General features: G+C 37.9%; 1 protein-coding gene across 1 annotated transcript in view; it reads left to right on the top strand.

The window, feature by feature from the left end:
* LOC150088348 (tau-tubulin kinase homolog Asator-like) overlaps positions 1-18571 on the top strand; it is a 439131-nt gene that overhangs the window by 181135 nt on the left and 239425 nt on the right. Inside the window, exon 3 of the mRNA XM_090369460.1 lies at positions 7080-7227. Within this exon, the coding sequence (XP_090225586.1) occupies positions 7080-7227 (148 nt within the window). The remainder of the gene's footprint in view (positions 1-7079; positions 7228-18571) is intronic.

Here is an 18571-nt window from a genome sequence, read left to right as displayed (position 1 = left end):
GTTTCACTTTCATAAGTCATGGTGGGGAGTATACATTGGTTCATTATTTTACATTGCAGGCAAATTGGGATGTTGCTCGTCAGTATGTGACTATGTTTTATGAATGCTATCCATCCAAAATTTATCCTTCTCATGACTTCTAGCCATATACCATTATTACAGCTAATGACTTGTCCCAGAGAAGTATATGAATCCACCTTTTCAATTACTACTCCTTCAGTGATCATATCCCTTTCTGTGGCATACTTGTTCATCATTACTTTTGTTTTAGTCATATCATCTTTAGTCAGAAATACGTACTAACTGTGCATAACTGATTAAGATTTTCCTCAAATTCTTTGGGGTAATGGCTTATGGTTACAGCGTTATCTGCAAATCATAAATGGTTTTGGTACTCTCCATTCACATTGACTTGTTTCTGCGACCAGTCTAATCTTCTGGAAGCATCCTCAATGGGAGCAGTAAACAACTTCGGAGACATTGTGTCTACGTGTTCAACTCCTTTCTCAATTTTAAATTTGCTACTGTCTTTGTCTAGTCTAATAAAGGAGGTAGCGTTCTCATATATTTTTTTCATTATCATAATATATGGGATATCTATGCCTTGCCTTTCCAGTTGCCTGAAACATTGCCTTATGCTGTATGGAGTAAAATGCCTTTTCGTAATGCACAAATGCCAAGCTAATGATGTTTTATATTCATTTGCCTTCTAAATTAGCTGTGATATTACATGAAAGTGATCCATAGTTGAGAATCCTGTCCTAAAGCCAGCTTGCTCTTTCAGTTGATTCTCATCAAGTATTCTTTCTAATCTGTTAGTAATCACCCTTGTGAACAACTTGTAGATATGGGACAACAAGCTAATTGGTCTATAATTTCCAATTTATGATTTATCTGCTTTCTTATGCATAAAAATTATGATTGCATTATTCCACTCTTTAGGCATCACGCCTTTTCAAATGTATTTTGTGGAGTCTTGTTAGTTTCTGTGTCATGTCTGTTCCTCCCAATTTTTACAACTCTACAGTGACTTCATCTTCCCCGAGGCTTTCTGATTCTCTACTACCCACTCAGGTTAGTAGAGAACAAAAAAGACCTGAGGGTAATTGTCCAGTGAGATATGAAGTTTTCAGAGCATTACAGACTGGCTGTCAGAGCAGCTCCTGAGGTCTTTTCAGTGATATACTGGAACTTTACTAGCAGGGATAAGGAGGTTATTATCTCTTTGTATAAAGCAATGTTTAAAGTTAAAGTCCCACCTTGAGTACTGTGTATGATCTGGAGTGATTATAGGAAGGATATAGAGCTGCTGGCGTTAGTACAGAGAAGGGCAATGATTTTGGTGAGGGGAAGAAATTGGTGCTCTTACCAAGAACAGCTTAAGTTCTGAAAATTGTTGCATCTGGAGATCAGGTACCTGTGAGGTGATCTGTTATAAGGCATTAAATGGTTTGAGTAAGCTTTATGCTGATGGGATTATGCACTTGAGGGACATAAATTCAAATTGAGGAAAAACAGTTGCAGAATAGATTTATGGAAACTTGCCTTCAGCATGCGAGTGGTTGATTGCTGGAACAAACCTTGATCTGTCATTGTGAAAGTTGATAGTGTAAATAGATTCAAGGCAGAACTTGACAAACGTTTAGAGCAAATAGATGTATGAAATGGGATTTTTTTTTTTTTTTTTGTTTGATGCTATATAAGCTTGATTTCTTGCCCTCTACTAATGCCAAACCGATGCATGCCACTGACAGAAGTTAATGAATAGAAAAATTTTTGCTATTCATTAATAATTTTTTCTTTAACTGGAATCAATTGGTTTTAGCTTAATTTTGCATTTTACTTATTTATTTTAGTATAATAGTGTATTTTGTTTTTGGTTTTGTTTTTGATTTATTTTTCTTTTTGGTCTCTGTCGGGTCAGCTATGATGTATATGTTTGCTCGCTTTTTCTGTCTGCCACATGTACATCGAAACAGAGACCTTGCTTATTACTGTGTTTCCTTTGGTTTTGGCTGCCCTGCCCTTGATGATGTAGTTAAAATCTTAGGACCTACAGCATTAAATACCATTTATATATTTTCATTTAATTTTATTTATATAATTTTTTAGGTAATCTGCTTTTATTTTTTAGGCACTTTTAATTTTTTAAATTTTTTCCAGTCTAGCTACACCAGTCAGGTCAGCACTCCTACCCATGCACTTATCTAATTCGTTTGCCTATATACACGGATGAGCCAAAACATTATGACCACCTACCTAATATGATGTTGGTCCTCCACATGCAGCCAAAACACTCGTACCTGGTGAGGCATGGATGCTACAAAATTTCTAAACGTGTCTTGTGGTATCTGGTACCAATACGTAACCAGCAGACCCACTCTTGTAAGGTCCGTGGTTGAGACACTGCAGATCGGAGTTGCTGTTTCGACACGAGCCAGAGATGCTCGATGGGATTAATGTCTGGGGAATTTGGAAGCCAAGGCAATACCTGGAAGTCTTCCTCATGTTCTGCAAACCAGTCTTGAACAATCCAGGTGGTGTGGCATCCTGCACTATCCTGCTGAAAGATGGCACTGCCAGAGGGGAGAAGACTGTTGCCACGAAAGGGTGTACCTGGTCAGCAAGGATGTTTAGGTAGGTGGTAGACGTCAGAGTGCCCGGCACATGGATGACTGGACCCAGGGTATCTCAGCAGAACATTGCCCAAAGCATGAGACTGCTGCCACCAGCTTATTTTCGTCCCACTGTGCATCCAGGCGCCATCACTTCCCCAGGTAAACGACGCACACGTATCCGGATGTCCACATGGTGCAGGAAACGTGATTCATCGAACTAGACGACCTTCTTCCAATCACTTAAGATCCAGTTTCGATGCTCACATGCCCATTGTAGGTGCTGTCGCCGGTGAACCGTGGTTAGCATGGGCACTCAGAGTGGCCTGTGGCTATGCAGTCCCATTTTCAGCAAGGCTTGGTTTACTGTGTGTTATGACACATTACTCTTGTCACCAGCATTCCATTTACTGGCTAGTTGTGCCACAGTCGCCATTCTGTTACTATGTACCATCCGGGAGAGCCTTCGCTCAATTTGAGCTTCGATGAGCCGTGGTCATCCAATACCTTGCCGGTGGTTCGTGGATTCTCCCTCCTTCCACCACTTTTGGTAGGTACTAACCACGGCTGACCGTGAGCACCCCACCAGCTGTGCCGTTTCAGATATGCCCTGACCCAGTCGTCTGGCCAGTACGTAACTATGTCTTTCCCATCTGAAGAACAAGAGTAACACTGATTAACGGAGCTCAGTATCAGGTGCTTTTATTCTGTGTCCCAACCTGTGCCATAGTCCAGCTGCAATTGCTTTGATTTGCACAAAGACACGCTGGTCATAATACACCGATGAGCCATAATGTTTTGGCTCATCGGTGTATATGCATAATTATAATTTATTTTATTGTATCACCCTCTCCCAAAAAAAATTACATCATGAATTATGACAGACATATTTATATGTTATTAGTGGAAGCATTGAAATTAGATTATTGTTTACTCTTTAGATGTATTAATATAAAACAGAGCTACAAGGCTCCATAGATTCTATGTTGTTTGTTTGTTTGTTTGTTATTTGGTTTTTAGGAGCATTAGCAACTAAGGCCATATGCTCCGGGAATATGCGGTGGTCATTCCCTGACCTTTCTGCATTATCCGTATTTGGTGGTGATGGGCTCGAACCCCGGTCCAATCAAGAAGTGTGTTTTACGCACTGCTGCTCCTTACCACCTGGCTACAGAGGCGCCCATTCTATGTTGTATTGATATTTTAAAAGAATAAAGAGATTACCCCAATCAGGTCTGTAGAATGACTTCAAGGCAACACTCTCTCCAAATATAAATATAAAATTTTTATAGTTGGAGAGAGTTGCCTTGAAATCATTCTACGGACCTGATTGAGGTAACCACTTTATTCTTTTAAAATATTGATACGACGTAGAAACAGTGGAGCCTTGTAGCTCTGTTTTATTTTAATCTTATTCAATTTCGTTGACTATTCTACTCGCTTCTTTGCATCTCCTAAACATAATCTTGCAACATATTTGATATGGGAGATTTATATTAAGTTAATATTGAGATATTCCACACAAAAATATCATATTTTGTTTTTAAAACCTTGCCTCCTTGTATCATTCCAGAATTCGCTGAAGTTAATTTTAATTGTATGATTCCGGGTATAAACCAGCTAGCCCTTTCTACATCACGCAATATTATTAAACTCGCTTTAAAATCCTGTTTTTTGATAAAAAGAAGATAGTTTGTTCAGGTTGTAAAACTCTGTAACAAAAAAAAAAAAAACATCTACACCCAACTGGTTGATCTGTCCTTAAGGCCTCTATAGATTTGCGTTGTGAGGCTTTAGCAACCCAAATAACAACCAGGCATTATTATAAGTTCCTAATCATGCTTGTACGAGCATTACAGGAACCTCCACATACATGTGCAACGTGCCTGCTAATATCCAAAATCCATTATCATGAATTTTAAACCAATCGCATATGGATTCTTCTAGTATTCCCATACGTATGTGCAACTTGTCCACACAGGGCCAGGGCACAAACATAGCTCATATACCTTTCCCACCCCTACAACCAACGTGCAGTGTGTCCACGCGTAAACCAGTTATTAATCTTTCTTCATGCGTGTTATTGGAGGATCAGATTTAATTTTTAGCAAAGGGACTAAATTATAATTTACTGCCATGTAAACTACCCTAGAAACAAATGGCTAGATTTTGAGTTTTGTCTTGGGAAAGTCCCACAGAAGGACTCGTTCAATAAGTCAACCAAGTATTGAATAATTTGCAAATAATGAGTTTACCTAGATTAAATAAAAGTGAGGTTATAGCTTTGAGGAAGCTACGGGTAAATAACGACACTGTCATTGGAAAGGCAGATAAGGGAGACACAGTGGTTGTACTAAATACACTGGACTGCATCAATAAATTAGATTGTATTATATCAGATAACTCAACTTATCAGGCGGTAGACTCGGCTATATTTTCAAATGTATTTAACCAATATAACAAAACACTAACTTCATACCGGAAAAGGGATTTCATTTTAATGGCTCAACTAAAACAACTGAAAGCCAGGACACGTAATATTCCTGTTCTCTTCAGACAAGTAAAACTCCATAAACCCAGCTGCCGTATTCGCCCAGTAGTGTCTTACAGAAACTTTGCATTTTCGCAGTTAGTCACACATTTGTACAACATTATAAAAACCTTTAGACAGATAATAAAATTTGGCATTAAGCACTATGACACATTATTTAATAGTATTAAAGATTGCAAAATTGGCAGAAATGATAAGTTGTTTTCCTTAGATGTAACTTCTTTCTACACAAACATTAATGTTGAATATGCACTTGATGTTGTCTGGGATTTATTGAATAATAGCATCATCAGAATAAATCATACAAAACTACCAAAAAAAAAAAAATTTTTCTATTTGATTAAACTTCTGACTGAAGTGAATTGCATTGCCTTTCTGGACAAAATATATGAGCAAATTTTCTGTTTACTGAGTTGGCTAATTGTGTAGATTTATTTAGACAATATCAAACATATACACTTAACAGCATTTCTTCCCTGGATTACCTATTATGGAAGATATCTTGACGATGTGCTTATTATCACCGATGATAACACCACTCAAAACGTTGTGCAGTGTATGTACATTTAATAATGTACATACGAGATTACATTGGAAAGGAATGAGACAACAAAAGTCTTTAAATTTCCTAAATTTTACACTCTCATGAGATACTAATAAAATACAATTTGGCATTTACTGTAAGCCTACCAATGCCGGCATGTTTCTCCACTATAAGTGTTATCACCTGTTCACTTACAGAAGATCCATCATATTTAACTAATTTCTCAGCGCGTATAAATATTCCACAACTGAGCTCGCCTTACACTTAGAGATTGAGGTATTAACCAGCAGGTTTTTAAGCAGAGGCTATCCTCACACTACCATTAAGCAAATAAAATTGCAAGCAAAAGACAGGTCACAAAATATCACACAAGGCAATAAAATCAGTAAAAAAAAAAATACTTTATTTCTATACCGTACATAGAACAATGGCACAAACAATTTAGTAGACTCTTTAAGGATACGGACTTTAAAATTGTAGCAAAATGTATGCAAAAACTACATTCAATACTAAAATATCGTACTATCCTTTCCTCTTTTTCGATACAAGGAAATGACCTCGTGCATAACATTTTGTGTGGCAAATGCGATTCATCCTATCAAGGTTCGGCGCGTTGTACTCTGGACTTGAGATTGAAACAACATGCAGCATCTGTCCATGCTTCACGAGCTACCCCATCAGAATTGCCTTTTCATGCCATGAATCAATGTCATACGTTTCTATTTAATGAAGCAAAAAATCCTGAACATCAAACACACTTGGTAATGAAGCGTCACAAAAATTCTATCAACGTTCGGCGACCCTGGTCATTTATATGCTTATGCCAGAAGAAATAATTTCCTATTAATATCTTGACACACATACATTATGCACCATTTCCAACCTCTGATCAAGAGGGTCAGTTGAAAAGCCTCGTTCGCTTAAGGAAGGAAAAGTTTCGTAGAAATAGTTTTAATTTATTTCATTGCTGTGTTTTTAATTTATATTATCACTGTGAGAAATTCTTTTGTTTTGGTTAAATTTTAATTATTGTGACACAATGTCTTCTACCACTCAGAATATCGGGGGGGGGGGATTGATATGTTTTTGGGTTGGGGTCCTTCGCCTTTGATCCCGGGGGTATGTTGAATCATCCATGGGCTGTGAGTGCAAGGATTCATTAAATTATTTGGAGAGCGTTGCCTTGAAGTCATTCTACAGGTCTGATTGAAGTAATCGCTTTATTCTTTTTAAAATGTTTAGGTGTATTTATAATTTAATTCACTGAATTAATGGTAGTTTTATTATTGTTAAACAGAATCTTTCTTTTATTCCTCCCTTCCATATCATCAAGGTTATATGACTAAAATTAAATGAATTACTTAATTAGGTAAAGAAAATTGGAGGTGGCGGTTTTGGCGAAATATACGAAGGGCTAGACCTGGTAACCAAAGAGCTTGTTGCTCTGAAGTTGGAATCAGCTAAGCAAGCAAAACAGGTGCTCAAAATGGAGGTAGCTGTACTCAAGAAACTTCAAGGTAAATCAGTTAACAAGAATTTTCATTTGTATTTGTATAGAAGTGGCAGAGTGATGCATGGAAGCAGAGTTTATATAGATCTACCATTAAAAATAATTAATTTTAAAAATAAAAGTGATGAAATAACTTTTTTACTTATTACAGATGTTTTATCCAATCTTTTTAAAATCTACCTATACTGTCTACCTTTACAAGGCCAGGTTGTAATTAACTTGTTCCAGTAACTGATTACTCTTTGACTAAGGGCAAAGCTTCCTTACAGTCTACAGTTATATTTCCTTAATTTGAATCTATATCTCCTTGTTTGTACTCTCCTAAAATGCAAAAAATTGCTTCCATGATTGTCTTCTTAATCCTTTTTATGGCCATTAACATCCCAATCAGTATCCATATGCAAATATCTAGTTTCTAAATTTAATCACAGCCACTTGATTGTTCTTTTATTTGCAGATTTTTAATGCTTGAACAGTCACTTCTGATAATCAGATCAGAAGTATTACTTTTTTTTTTCTTGCCTGTCTGACATGTTGGTGTAGAAAACAGTCATCCAATAAATCCCCAAAAGTCTTATTACTGTGAAAGTGACCAATCCACATGTAGTGTTCTCTGACATTCCCTAAAACTTGGTGCTGCTTGTGATCTTACGACAGAAGGACGTTAGAAGAATTGTGAACAGGCTTGATGCTGAGAAATTTCCATGTCCTGATGGCATTTCTCTACTTATTCTCTGAAACTATGCTTCTAGGCTTGATTCTTTCATTTGCTTACACATTCTTATTCCATCAATGTTTTTACTTCTGCTTTTAAGTTTACTGATATTCAGCCATATCCCTAAAAAGAGTGGAAGTGTTCTCCCATCCATTTATTTCCTTATTGCACTTTTCCCCACTTTTTCCAAAGTAATGGAGAAATCCATCATTGCCAATTCTTCAGCTCTCTATGTATATACAGTCAAACTTGGTTATAACGAGCATGAAAGGACCAACAAAATTTCCTCGTTATAACCATTACTCACTATATCAGTGATGAGTTAAATCTATCTCCTATTTTTTTTAAATTCTCATTAACTTGATAAAAAAGATAGATTCAAAAAACAAAAGAAATATTAGAGAGAAAAAAATAATATTAGGATATACTTACATATTATTTGTATTAATATTGTCGGTTTTTAAATTGATCCAGCCGACTATTGTTACTTAATTGTCACTTCCAAATTGTTTAGCAAATTTTTCCGCTTGAGCCTTTGAGATCGGACTGTCTGTTAAAAATACAGCACTTCTTTGTGTAATGAACCATTGAAGCAATGCTTCATTGATGCTTGTAACCTCACATTTTCTAATTTTTTTTTTTTTTTTTCAGTTGTTCTTTTACAGTGCTGATAAGAAACGTTTAATCTTCCACAATGTCGATATTGTTGAAAAGGACAAAAAACTTTTTACACACTTCAACATTTTTTGCACCACATTCTAACTCGCGAATAATTTGACCTTTTCTCGAATCGAGAGACACTTTCTTTTGTTAGCAGACATGCTTCCGAAGGAAGAGTTCATTTCTAACTAATTTTACTTTAAAATGACAGTAAAGTGATCTGCATACAAAGTTCTTAGAAGTCCAGTTTCAAAAATTCTTCGAAGTCCTGAATTAAATTTATGGTTCAGCGAATACAAGACAATCTGTAAATAGGGTAATGCAACAAGCAGAATGCCAATGCTCTGTTGTATAGCACTTGTCCCCGAAAGGACAAGGTCATAAACCAGCCGCTAATCTGATGCAAGTGGTCATAAAAGCTAAGTCACCCTTTTCATTTTTGCCTATTCCAATCATTGGGTTTTTTTTTTCAACTACCCAAGCAATTAAGAATGTTTGCATAGTTACCAAAATTTGTACGGTATATCCGTGTAATATGCCCATTATAACAGTGAGCGATTGTATGGGAATACGCGTGAATTAAAATAATTACAGCTTTTTGCTCATTACAGCTGTGATCTTATTTCCATGCTCGTTATAATCAAATTTGACTGTATATAAAATATATAAAGATGATATATAAAAATTTTTTTTTTAATTAATAAAGTTTATAATCTACTAGTGAGCCCTAATACCATTGTAATAGTTCAACATTGTGCAATTAGCACATAATAATATAAAATGAAAAACAAAACACACTAGTCAGTTTTACCATATAAAAATCAGAATAGTACCAGCTCACCTTACCTTATAATAACAATCTGGGAGCTTAGAGGGGAACAAGTATTCTGTGTGTTATCGAACATTCGGTCTAAAACACTGATGGATCCAATATCTTTCTAGTTTAAAAGATTTAGGAAAAGTCCAGTTGGCCTGCCTCCCTAAAATCCACTCATGCACACCTTCTCGTAAGCCCTGTTATGTCACTTTGGTGGCAACGAACGTGTAGAGTGATTCTCTTCAAGGCGCTTGGTCAGCATGAAGAAGAAAAGACCAAACCCTCCAGCACTTTATTAAATATGACAACATGGTGAAACAAATGGCCATCAGTCCCCAGTGGCTTTCACTCTCCCTCTTATGGCAGAGGGTGCAAAGAATCTCTGGGTTCGACCAGGCTATCATGCATGAAAACTGAACTTAGCCTGTTACAACGTAAGATCGCTCAACAGTGAAGGTAGGATATTGGAGTTGGAAAAGGAATTAGAAAATGTGAATTGGAATATCATTGGCTTGGCTGAAACAAGAAGAAGAAATGAATTACAAGTTTATGAAGTGGAAATCTGCTGTACAGTGAAAAGAGTGAAGGTGGAGTTGGCTTTCTGGTCCATAAAGATATTAAAAACAACATTTTGGAATTTAAAAGTACATCACCAAGGGTGTCAAGATTACTATGCAGGATTTCTAAGAGTTACGAACTAAAGGTTATAATGATATATGCACCAACATTGAGCCATGATGATGAAGTGATTGCAGAAATGTAAACCAAAATTGAGGGACTCCTAGATTAACAGAAAACTCACTATACCATCAATGCTAAGGTTGAAAGAGACAAAACAGCACAGAAATGGAAACTATAGGAAATTTTGGAATTGGTGAAAGAAATGAAAGAGGTGAAAGACTTGTGGAATTTGCAGAATCTTGAGGAATGACAGTAATGAACAATTTTTTCAAAAACAGGGTGAACATGGAAGAGCCGAAATGAATTAACAACTAATGAAATTGACTTCATACTCACTAAAAGAATATATAATGTGAATGATATTACCATTCTGAACGAGGTAAATGTTAGAGTGATTACAGAATGGTACGATGCACACGATATAGTTATAAGAAAAGGAAAAAAGCTGACTTTAGTAAATAACACAAAGGTCTTTGAGATAACATACGATGGGAAAAAGCAGTATGTACTGGAACTTTGGGCTTCTGCAGACCTTTCAGGACCAAGATATCGATGAGGAATACAACTTTTTGAAAGTGATAAAGCCCAAGAAACCAATGCGTAAAAAGAAATCCAAAGAAGAAAACATTAGTCCAGAAACACTTGTCATGATGAACTGAAGATGAGATGACAAATGAAGAGCAAGATATACTGACAAAGGCAAAATTGAGAATACTGAGTAATGCAAACCATTAGAAAGAGACTCAGAGAGCACATAAGATTTAATACAAGAAAAAAAGAAAAAGTATTAAGGGAAAACAAAGGACTTAAATCAGCAGTCATACTTGTAATACAGAAAGACAAATGGTACTTAATCTGAAGAATCGTAATGGTGTACTTTAGCATTAGCAAAGGCATATGATGGAAGAAAGCAAGCTTATATAGCATCTGCCAAAAAAAAAAAAAATCTAATTTCACCCATCCACTCACTCTAAATGTTTGTCTAGTTCTGCCTTGAATCTATTTAAGCTTTCAACTTCTACAAGGACAGATGGAAGTTTTTTCCAGCAATCAACCACATGCTGGCTAAAGGCAAACTTCCACATATCTATCCTACAACTGTCTTTCCTCAATTTGAATTTATGCCCTCTTAGACGATTATTCTGAGCAAGAGGAAGAATCCCATCAGCATTGAGCATGCTCAAACCATTCAAGGCTTCATACACTTCAATCAGATCACCTCGCAGGTGCCTAGTCTCCAGACACTGTAATTTGCAAAACTTAAGCCTTTCTCCGTAAGAGCAACCCACTTCAATTCACTAATCTTGTTGCCCTACTCTGCACTCACTCCAGCAGCTCTACATCCTTCCTAAAATGAGACCTCCAGACCAGTACATACTACTCAATGTGTGGCCTGACCATTGCCTTATACAAGGGGATAATCACCTCCTTATCCCTATATATCATTGACAAGACACTATCAGCTAATCTTGCAGACCATCTCCGTCTGCACTGCTCAGAAAACTTCATATCTACCTGCACAATTATCCCAGGTCCTTTTCATTCTCTACCACTGTCAGTGTAGTACCACACAGTTGATACGTTACTCTGGGGTTCTTGCTTGCCAGATGCAGTATTTTACATTTGTCAATGTTAAATTTCAGTTGCCACCTCTCAGCCCATCTGCTCAACTTTTCTAGATCCTGTTGCAGCAGCATACTGTCATTAGTGTCATTAAAAACCCTGCCAGCCTTCGTATTGTCTGCAAACTTGGACATTAAGCCTGATATACCATCATCAGTATCATTAATAAATACAGAAAACAAAAATGGACCCAACACTGAACCCTAAGAGACACCACTAATAACATTAGTCCACGAAGAGTTTAAGTTCTATTAGAATGAGCAGAAGCCTGAAAAACAAGATGCATGGTATTTCAGAGACTGCTGGGAGCCATTGTGGTACAAGTAAACACATGGGTTGTGTTAGGGTAGCTAAGAATAGAAACAGGTGCAGGTATACTTGCGTGTACACCGATGCTAGGAGTTTAGTAAATAAATTTGATGAATTTGAGGTATTGCTCAAAACATCGAAGGCAGATATTGTTGGGATATCAGAGACATGGTGTCACACAGATATAAGGGATGCGGAACTGCAATTTGGGGAGTACAACGTCTACAGAAAGGATAGACAGGATAGGAAGGGGGGAGGTGTTATGCTATTAGTTAAGAAACACATAAAAACCAAGGAAGTGAAGCCAGTCGACATCGCTGGACAGTGCAGTGTGGAGTCAGTTTGGTGTGACATAAACATTGGGAGATCAAAATTGAGAGTAGGAGTGTGCTACAGGCCTAATGACTCTGATGAGTATAATAAGGAACTGTACAGGGAAATAGAGTGGGCCAGTAAATCAGAGTGTCTTATAATGGGAGATTTTAATTTCCCAGATATTGACTGGAATTTGGGGGCTGGATACTCACACACTAGCAGGGCTTTTGTGGATTTATTGGATGATTGTTTTCTACATCAGCATGTTCGGGAGGCAACTAGAGGGAGTAATACTCTTGATTTGATTATCAGCAGTGATTCTTCATGCATTAAGAATCTGCAGATAAATGAACCACTAGGTGGCAGTGATCACAGTGTGCTGAAGTGGGATTTACTCAAAGAGGTAACTACCATTAGGGGTAAAGGGAAGGGTTATTGCTTCCGTAAAGGCGACTACGATGGACTGAGACAGTATTTAAATTCTATACAGTGGGACCAACTGATGATGTTACCAACAGCAAATTCAAAATGGGAAGCATTCAAAGAACTTATCTTGGAAGCTACTAGGCTTTACATACCAACTAAGAAATATTGTTCAAGGTTTAGGCCAAAATGGATGTCAGATGAACTAATGAGGCATATGGCAGAGAAGAAAAATGCATGGGATACTTACAAATTAACACATGACACAGAAGCCTATGATAGATACAAGTTGATATGCAACCAAGTTACAAAGGAGGTTAGGCAGGCGAAGGCAGATTACGAGAAATCCTTGGCAAGGGATGCAAAGAAAAACAGCAAAGAGTTCTTTACTTATGTAAACTCTAGAAGGAAAGGGATGAATCAGATTGGTCCACTTGATATTGATGGGTCAAGTGTTGATGATCCTGCTCAGGTGGCTAACAAACTAAATGAATATTTTGCATCGACATTCACACATGAGGAGTTATTCAGCGAGGGGAATGCCAGAGGTGTATTCATCTCTAGCAGTAAGTTACAGAATCTTGAAATAACTGGGAGTAAAGTGGAGGAGAAACTGTTGAAGATAAACACAAGAAAGGCACCCGGGGTGGATGGGATCTATCCAGTTATATTAAAGGAGGCAGCAAAGGAAGTAAGCAAACCCTTAGCCATAATTATGAGAGCTTCCTTGGACTCAGGGGAGGTACCCATAGACTGGAAATGTGCAAATGTGACCCCAGTTCACAAAGGAGGATCAAAGGCTGACACAAGTAATTATAGACCTGTGAGCTTGACTTCTGTTCCAGGAAAATTAATGGAGGCACTGGTTAAAGATGCACTGCAGGATCATTTAGACAAGACTTCAGTTATAGCTCAGACACAGCATGGTTTTGTTAAGGGGAAGTCTTGCCTGACCAACTTGATTGGATACTATGATGCAGTCACAAAAGAACTGGATGCAGGGAATAACTTTGATATTATATACTTGGATCTTAGAAAGGCTTTTGATACTGTTGCACATGGAAGACTGCTACACAAATTGGAGCAGTGTGACATTGGAGGCAAATTGCTGCTATGGATAAAGGGGTGGTTGAGGGGGAGAAGACAGAGAGTGGTAATCAATGGACACTGCTCATCGTGGACTGATGTTATTAGTGGAGTCCCTCAGGGCTCAGTGTTGGGTCCATTATTGTTTTCTGTATTTATAAATGATATTGATGATGGTATATCGGGATTAATGTCCAAGTTTGCAGACGATACAAAGGTTGGCAGGGTTGTCAAGGACACTACTGACACTATGCTTCTGCAACAGGATCTGGAAAGGTTGAGCAGATGGGCTGAGAGGTGGCAAATGAAGTTTAACATTGACAAATGTAAAGTACTACACATGGGAAACAGCAACCCCAGAGCAACGTATCAACTCTATGGTACAACACTGACAGTGGTAGAGAATGAAAGGGACTTGGGGGTGGTTGTGCAGGCAGATATGAAGTTCTCTGAGCAGTGCAGACGGGCTGCAAGAGTAGCTCATGGAGTATTGTCAATGATATACAGGAATTTTTCCAGCAGGGATAAGGAGGTGATTATTCCATTGTATAAGGCGATGGTCAGGCCACACCTAGAGTACTGTATACAGGTCTGGAGGCCTCATTTCAAGAAGGATGTAGAGCTGCTGGAACGAGTACAGAGAAGGGCAACAAGATTAGTGAATGGAACAAAGGGGTGCTCTTACGAAGAAAGGCTTAAGTTTTGCAAATTACAGTGTCTGGAGACTAGGCACCAGCGAGGTGATCTGATAGAGGTGTATAAAGCCTTGAATGGTTTAAGCATGCTCAATGCTGATGGGATTCTTCCTCTAGCTCAGAATAATCACCTGAGAGGGCATAAATTCAAATTGAGGAAAGACAGATGTAGGATAGACGTGCGGAAATTTGCCTTTAGCCAGCAGGTGGTTGGTTGGTGGAACAGACTTCCATCCCTTGTGGTGGAGGTTGATAGCCTAAATAAGTTTAAGGCTCAGCTGGACAGGTATTTTGAACGAACAGAGGGGTGAAGTGGAAGTGGTTTTTTTTTTTTTTTTTTTGGCTGATGCTGCATAAGCTTGCTTTCTTGCATCAAATGTCTCTACTAATGCTAATGCTAATGCTAAAAGAGCAGTGTCCATTGATTACCACTCCGTCTTCTCTCAACCAACCATCCCTTTATCCACCGCAGCTATTTGCCTCCAATGCCACCCTGCTGCAGTTTGTTCAGCAGTCTTCCATGTGCAATAGTATCGAAAGCCTTTCTAAGATCCAAATATTTTTTTTGCATCCAGTTCCTTTGTGACCACTTCATAGTATCTAATTAAATTGGTCAGACAAGACTTCCCCTTAACAAAACCATGCTGTGTCCTGGCTATAGCTGAAGTCTTGTCTAGATGATCCTGCAGTGCTTCTTTTACCAGTGCCTCCATTAATTTCCCTGGAACAGAAGTTGAACTAACATGTCTGTAATTACTTGTCGCCCTTTGATCCTACTTTGTGAGTGCATTATAGCCTAAGTTGCTGATGCACCAACAAATTTAACAACAACAACAACCTACTTTGTGAATTGGGGGTCACATTTGCACATTGCCAGTCCATGGGTACCTCCCATGAGTCCAAAGAAGCTCTTGTAATTATGGCTAAGGGTTTGCTTACTTCCTTTGCTGCCTCCTTTAATATAACTGGATAGATCCCATCCACCTGAGGTGCCTTTCTTATGTTTATCTTCAACAATTTCTCCTCCACTTTACTCTCAGTTATTACAAGATTCTCTAGCTTACTGCCAGAGTTGAATACACCTCTGGCATTCTCCTCCCTGAATAACTCCTCATGTGTGAATGTAGATGCAAAATACTCATTTAGTTTGTTTGCTACCTGAGCAGGATCATCAACAGTTGAACCATTGATATCCAGTGCACCAATCTGATTCATCCCCTTCCCTCAAGAGTTTGCATAAGTAAAGAAATCTTTGCTGTTTTTCTTTGCATCCTTTGCCAAAGATTTCTCATAATCTGCCTTTGCCTGCCTAACCTCCTTTTTGACTTGGTTACAGATCAGCTTATATCTATCATAGGCTTCCGTGTTACCCATTAATTTATGTGTCCCACGCATTTTTCTTCTCTACCACATGTCTCATTAGTTCATCTGACATCCATTTAGGCCTAAACCTTGAACAATATTTTTTAATTGGTATGAAAAGCCTAGTAGCTTCCAAGATTAATTCTTTGAATGCTTCCCATTTTGAATTTGCTGTTGGTAACAGCATCGGTTGGACCCACTGTATAGAATTTAAATACTGTCTCAGACCTCCGTAGTCGAAAGTAAAAACCTTTCCCTTTATCCGTGATGGTAGTTACTTCTTTGAGTAAATCCCACTTCATCACACTGTGATCACTGCCACCTAGTGGTTCTGCTGATTCTTAATGCATGAAGAATCACTACTGATAATCAGATCAAAAGTATTACTCTCTCTAGTTGCCTCTTGAACATGCTGCTGTAGAAAACACTTATCCAATAAATCCACAAAAACCTTGCTAGTTTATGAGTGACCAACCCGCAAATTCTAGTTAATATCTGGGAAATTAAAATCCTCCATTAGAAGACTCTGGCCCACTCTATTTCCCTGTACAGTTGTTTTTTATATTCATCAGAGTCATTAGGCCTGTAACACATTCCTACTCTCAATTTTGATTTCCCAGTGCTTATGTCACACCAAACTGACTCGACACTGCACTGTCCAGCCATGTCGACTAGCTGTACTTTCTTGGATTTTGTTTTTGTGTTTCTTAACTAATAGCAGAACACCCTACTCCCTTCCTATTATGATTATCCTTCCTGTACACCATGTAATCTTCAAATTCCATATCTGCATTCCTTATATCTGTGTAACACCAGGTCTCTGAAATCCCAACAATATCTTCCTTTGATGTTTTGACCAACACCTCAAATTCATCAAATTTATTTACCAAACTACAAGCATTGGTGTACACGCAAGTTTACATGCACCTGCTCCTATTCTTAGCTGCGCTAACACAGTCCATGTGTTTATTTGTACCGCAGTGACTCCCAGCAGTCTCTGAAATCCCCAGCATCTTGTTTTCCAGGCTGCTGCTAATTCCAATAGAAGCAGTGCAAGAATCACTTTCACCTCTGGCAGCGGCTACTGTTAATCTATTTGTCCATGTATCCCCTCAAGCTAGCAGTTTTCCGACCCACCTAACACTGTCTTGATAGCATCAGCAAATATTCTTGCACCCTTTCTATTTAAGTGTATCCCATCTCTGTAGAAGCAGTCTCTCCTGTTAACAAGCTCAGACTAGGCTGAGAAAAATTCTACCCCTTGAGCCTTGCAGAAATCTCCCCAGTGTCAAACTGATTGACAAGGCTCTTATCATATACTCCCTCCTATTGTGTGTGGGCAGAATTGCAGATACTTTCAAATTCAGCACTAATTCACAGCTTTTTTTCAACAGTGACCTGTATTTGTTAAGTAATTCTGCCGGTCTCCTACTCTTAATATCATTAGTGCCAATGTGTACAACAATATCACGTTTTGTGCCCTTAAAAGATGATATCCGCTGTACAACATCATCAACCTTTGCCCCTGGCAGAGATACCCTGGTCCTGTTCCACCTATCCTTTTTACATAGCATGTTCCCCATTTACCTGACAATAGAGTTACTAACAACTACTAGTTCCTGTGTGACCAGCACATTCTGCCTTGGGGGTTGCCGATGTGTTGCGTGATGTTCAATTGCAAGCTCTGGCATTGATGTGTGCAGCTGAGAGCTTGATGGGCCCTTCAATTTAAATCCTTCGAGGGCATCCACCCTGTCCTTCAAGCTCTCATATAAGCCCATAACAGCACTGAGTTGGTGCCTGATTTCCTCGCACTCATTACATCGTGCACAGACAAAGATATTCCCCTTGGCAATATCATGTCCTGTTCCTGATTGCTCCACAAACATCAAACAAGCAGTGCATTTCAATAGACTGTGATTCAGAGGACAACGGCTCCCCCCAGTCCCTGAGCCACACACCCCATTAGCTTGATCCTTTTGCTTTGCTGCTCTGGTTTGAGTCATGATTTTGATTTAATTTCAAATAAAATTTTAATTTTAATACAAAATTATAACCTTAAACTTATATCCAAATGCAGTTATAACACTATATATGAATTTTTATTTTTCAGTATCGAGTATGATCTCAGAGTTTCGTTATATAACTTCCATATCTCCTATCAAGTTATATGTATTAATTAACAATGTTATGTTTGTAAAATCTAAGTCGTTATATGTATTTAGTTAAAAAAAGGACAATTTAATTAACAATGAAGTTTAACAAGATTAATAAATTTTACTGATTAATTGATAATACTATACTAAGCTAACCGATTTCTAATACCTTGCTACATGTTTCGCTGTCTAGTTTTTCCTTAAACCTTACGCTATCTAGCTTGGGATATACGTTGTATTGTATAACAATGGTGACAAGTTACGAATGGTAAATCTACGGACACTAAGTATTAATTAACTTTCAAAATTGTGCTATCTAAATTCAAAATAAACCAAGGAGCTTGACTAGGTCTATAAGCTACTTATCGAAAATAATTTAATATAAAAATTAAGTCAATAGAACTGCTAAATATAAATAAAAACTTAGTGTTTGCCGGAGCTGCAAAAACTTGTACAACATGTGGATTGGATACCCTTACCTGTTATGCCTTCTCTACTGCTTAGAAGTA

Source organism: Mastigoproctus giganteus, chromosome 3, assembly GCF_048544385.1.
Source record: "Mastigoproctus giganteus isolate SK-2022 chromosome 3, ASM4854438v1, whole genome shotgun sequence".
Lineage (NCBI taxonomy): Eukaryota > Metazoa > Arthropoda > Arachnida > Uropygi > Thelyphonidae > Mastigoproctus > Mastigoproctus giganteus.
Note: the sequence above shows the minus strand (reverse complement) of the source record. Positions and strands in the feature narration are given on the sequence as shown.